The sequence below is a fragment of the Camelina sativa genome, chromosome 6, assembly GCF_000633955.1.
Source record: "Camelina sativa cultivar DH55 chromosome 6, Cs, whole genome shotgun sequence".
Classification (NCBI taxonomy): Eukaryota; Viridiplantae; Streptophyta; class Magnoliopsida; order Brassicales; family Brassicaceae; genus Camelina; species Camelina sativa.
In genome coordinates, this window is record NC_025690.1 from 8,359,464 (window position 1) to 8,364,782 (window position 5,319).

Here is a 5,319-nt window from a genome sequence, read left to right on the forward strand (position 1 = left end):
ACCCTTTGTACTACAACTGCATAGGGAATTGATACCCTGGGCGAAAATCCTATTATCAACTCGCTTGTTGGCTTGTTTACTGAAGTAGGGGTCTTCTTGGAGTTCCTCCAGAGTATCTTGATCAGCCTCTTGATGCTCCTCCATGTCCTCTATGTCTTGGTCTTGATCTTCACTATCTTGATCAGAGGTGTAGCTTGTATCAAACGTCTCTTGCAGATCCAATATCTTCTCTTGGCTGCTTGAGGTTCCTTGACCTGCCAAAAGAGGTTTCATACCTCGGGAACTGGTTTGATCCAGGCTCATTTGGGTGAAGGCTTCAGCAAGCTCTTCCTCAGCAATGTGGTCATCTCTGTTGTGGCGGCATGATGGTGGTACAGACCAGTTGACGTCCTTCAGCTCTAGGGAGATTACAATGTCTTGAACAGCTAGGTTAAACCTCTTTCTTAGCTGTTTAGCCTTTGATCGTGTCACAGGGTCTTCTCGTACTTCTGGTACGGGATGTGGTACAGGATCTGGTTCAACGGTTTGGGCGATAGGGTTGATGTCCGGAACACTTTGCAAATATAAAATATCTTTGCACAATATATCTTTTGTAGCGACCTAAAGATTGAGAGGCACTGAAACACTTTTTGAAAGCAATAGTATGGCAAACAACTTCCTTAGTAACAGTCCAAAACACCATGTACTTGCCTCCTTTATAGCTAAAATATATTCTTTGTCGTCATCCAATAATCCCAATGCAAAACAGGCATCTTTTAATTCCCCGTACAGTTTACCTTTAATCGTCTTTAAAAATTCAAAACTTGTGGCTCCTGGAACTGTATTATGTAAAACTCTCAAGTAATAGGCCTGCCTTATAGAAGGTGGTACATAAGTAACTCTACCTACTGCAAAAGTCTTTCTTTTCTTAGATCTTGGTTATCAGATTCTTTTACTCTTAACCCACACAAACATGTTAGGAAATTCAGCATAAGTGAGACTTCTACCTTCCGAGTATTTTTTATTGCATTCCATCCAAGCCAACAATTTAGATCCTCTGGCTGAACGCTTCATAACATCTGTGATAGGATCATCTTCGTTGTAAACAACCAATTCTTGTCCATGAAGATGAAACGTAAGTATTTCTATGGGTGTAGTACGATAACAAATCGGAAAAGCCAATATTCGCCAAGCTGCTTCACATGCGGTGACATATCTAATAAAAATAACAAAATTTTTACGTAAGTTTAATTTGGTTTTACATTTTTAAAATTTTTATAAATATACATACCTGCAGCTATAATATTTCTTGATCTCATTTTGCTCGTCTTCCTCTCCTACAGTAGCACTAATGTAATCCGGCTCTTTGGTGATGTTCGTGAAAAGATATTTCACTGAGCGTGATTGATTACACCACTCAACATTAATAAGAGCACGATAACGGATAGACAAATCCCGGTTGTACGCAATAACAAATTTGTTATCACAATCAAAACCTTTTTTATGCACAAATCTTTCGTCTTGTCTCCGTTTGTATATTGGATAACCAGCGTCGTCGACGACAGTGTTTTCCATTAATGGTTTTGGAAAAAATTTAGTGCACTTACCATTATTCATGCAAACATTTTCTTTGTGATGAATACCACAAGGTCCATGAATCATAACATCAGAAACAACTTCATATAAATATTTGTCCAGTACTTTATCAGGAATCTTAGCGCTAATGAATCTATCAATGTCTTCTGGTGTACGCATTTTATAGTCTGGATGCAGGAATAAAATCATGTGTGCATGAGGCAGACCTCTCTTCGGGAATTCTATTGTATACATAGCTGCACACACACACACACACAAAAGGCATTGTTAATAAATTAAGGTTTTAATACATCAACGGACAAAAAGTTCAATCTATTAATAATATGAAACATACCAGAATTTACAACACCTGTTCCATTAGTTTATATAGCTTCATCTTAAAGATTCGACAACATATATCTGGTCTATTTTTTTGCTTAAGACGATGCCTTGTTAGATAACGGACAATTTTGAGCCACTTGAGGTTGCAATTAATCGTTAGCACGTATGCATTAACATTGTTTTTGTTTGTACGAATGTATTTATGTGTTTCTATATATATTCTAAATTTCAATGTGATTGACCAAGTAATTTACGTTGTCAATTCATATATACATATATCATTCAAAATATATCAATTTCGTTGGTGTGATGTAAAGCGAACATGTGAAACTACACTTAATTCGACATATTAAAAGAGTATAAACCTATTACATGTACTATATATATAATACATCTACAATATGCTATAATTTACATATTGTTTACAATGTTCGCTTAAATTGAGCGTAGCACGATAAAACATCCCATATTCAACAAGATAGAGCGGACAAATTATTATTATTATTTTTAATTATTATCTCTTTTTTTTGAGCGGGTAAATTAAATACGAGGTAAAGTGTATAAGTCTATCTTTCCATCGTTAGGTAGTGATGATTACTTAAATCCACCGATATATACAATCTTTAATCTCCACAACATTCAACCAACATCTTCCCCTATATTGAAGGTGATAACTAAGTTGATTGGCCCTGCACAACCATGTTTTATTCATGTGCTAAGTAGTATTGTAGTGGTCCAGGAAGCAGTACATTCAATGAAATGGAAGGAGGGTCGCAAGGGTGGGATGCTGCTCAAACTTGATTTTGAGAAAACATATGATAGGATAACATGGGATTTTTTAGAAGACACGCTTATTGCAGCAGGTTTTTCTGATATGTGGATTAAATGGATCATGAGATGTGTTATTGGACATTCGATGCACTTGCTATGAAATGGTGAAAAGACTTTGCTGGCAAAATCTCAGGCCTAGCATCGCAGTCAGCTGTTTTGGGAGAAATTATTGAAGAATCAAAATTGGTAAAGAAGTTCTTAACAGGACTTCCAAGACACAAATATATTCATATCGTTGCATCGTTGGAACAAGTCTTAGATTTAAGGACAACTGGATTTGGAGACATAGTTGGTCGTATAAAAGCTTATGAAGAGCGTGTAGGGGAGGAGACCCAGAGTGAAGACCAAGCAAAACTTATGTTCTCAAATTCAAGCAATCAAGGAAGCTACGGTGGTTATCAAGGAAACAGAGGAGGCTATAAGAGAGGAGGTTATGGAAGAAGAGGAAGTAGTCGAGGAGGATATGGCCGTGGTGGATATGGTCGAGGTGGTTTTGGTCGTGGTAACTACAATGGAGATAGCTCTGGCAGAGGCAGGGGATGAGGAAGGTTCAATGGCCAGGGTCGTGGAGGAGACAATCCAGATCAAGTACAAAACCAGAATCAAAATCAGAATCAAAACCAGAAGAAGGATCTATCTAAAATAATTTGTTGGAGATGTGATAAACCGGGTCACTACGCATCTTCATGTCCTGCGAAAGAAGTTGCACATCAAGAGACAAATCTAAATGAAACTCATGAAGCTGATGCACTTTACGTTCATGAGGTGGTGTTCTTGAATGAGGATAAGGTGTTTCCCAAGGATTATGATACCAACAATGAAAGTGTATGGTATCTTGACAACGGTGCTAGTAACCACATGACGGGAAACAAAGAATTCTTCTCTAGTTTAGATATGAATATCACAGTGAAGGTTAAGTTTGGTGATGGTTCATTTGTCAACATAATTGGAAAGGGATCAATCGTTTTTGTGGGAAAAACGGGTGAGAGGCGATCACTCAAGGAGATTTACTACATTCCCAACCTGAAGCACAACATTATCAGTCTAGGACAAGCGACTGAGTTTGGATATGAAGTGAACATGAAGGGAGACATGTTAACTTTAAGTGATCCAGTTGGACGGTTGTTAGTACAAGTCAAGAGATCATCAAACCGTCTCTACAAGACGCNAGGACAACTGGATTTGGAGACATAGTTGGTCGTATAAAAGCTTATGAAGAGCGTGTAGGGGAGGAGACCCAGAGTGAAGACCAAGCAAAACTTATGTTCTCAAATTCAAGCAATCAAGGAAGCTACGGTGGTTATCAAGGAAACAGAGGAGGCTATAAGAGAGGAGGTTATGGAAGAAGAGGAAGTAGTCGAGGAGGATATGGCCGTGGTGGATATGGTCGAGGTGGTTTTGGTCGTGGTAACTACAATGGAGATAGCTCTGGCAGAGGCAGGGGATGAGGAAGGTTCAATGGCCAGGGTCGTGGAGGAGACAATCCAGATCAAGTACAAAACCAGAATCAAAATCAGAATCAAAACCAGAAGAAGGATCTATCTAAAATAATTTGTTGGAGATGTGATAAACCGGGTCACTACGCATCTTCATGTCCTGCGAAAGAAGTTGCACATCAAGAGACAAATCTAAATGAAACTCATGAAGCTGATGCACTTTACGTTCATGAGGTGGTGTTCTTGAATGAGGATAAGGTGTTTCCCAAGGATTATGATACCAACAATGAAAGTGTATGGTATCTTGACAACGGTGCTAGTAACCACATGACGGGAAACAAAGAATTCTTCTCTAGTTTAGATATGAATATCACAGTGAAGGTTAAGTTTGGTGATGGTTCATTTGTCAACATAATTGGAAAGGGATCAATCGTTTTTGTGGGAAAAACGGGTGAGAGGCGATCACTCAAGGAGATTTACTACATTCCCAACCTGAAGCACAACATTATCAGTCTAGGACAAGCGACTGAGTTTGGATATGAAGTGAACATGAAGGGAGACATGTTAACTTTAAGTGATCCAGTTGGACGGTTGTTAGTACAAGTCAAGAGATCATCAAACCGTCTCTACAAGACGCCAATGGAAGTTGAGTTTCTTAAGTGTCTTTATATCCAAGACAACAACACTACTCTAACATGGCATGCACGTCTGGAACATGTAAGTGTTGGAGTAATGAACAATATGGTGAGACACGGTATGGTTGTAAGAATGCCACAATCGATTCATGAGAAGAATGTGTGTCTTGCGTGTTTAGTCGGAAAACAAACTGAAACAAGAATTTTTCTATCTTAACCTATGAATGAATGAATGATGACATGCAAACAAACAGACTTAGGCTAAGATGATCAAAATGTATGCAAGGTGTTTCAATACCCTTATGATGTTGTAGCATAAAGGATGTCAATCCATAAAGAGTGTGATATGTAAGCAGTCAAGATGTGATCAATGCATTCAAGTTAAGCCAAATATCAAGTTGATTTGTTTCTAACAACCTAATGACAATAATGAAATGCAATGAACTAAGGCAACTTAAGACAATACTAATGCTGAATTAAACTGTAGAACAAGTGCAATAAACAAGACTAAGCAGAATTAA

At 38.2% G+C, this 5,319-nt stretch overlaps 1 protein-coding gene across 1 annotated transcript; it reads left to right on the forward strand.

Annotated features, from left to right (window-relative positions):
- On the forward strand, positions 3,161 to 3,921 carry LOC104698801. Its single transcript, XM_010414193.1, has 2 exons — positions 3,161 to 3,315; positions 3,384 to 3,921. Exons 1-2 carry the CDS (start codon positions 3,161 to 3,163, stop codon positions 3,919 to 3,921), a joined length of 693 nt encoding a protein of 230 aa, XP_010412495.1.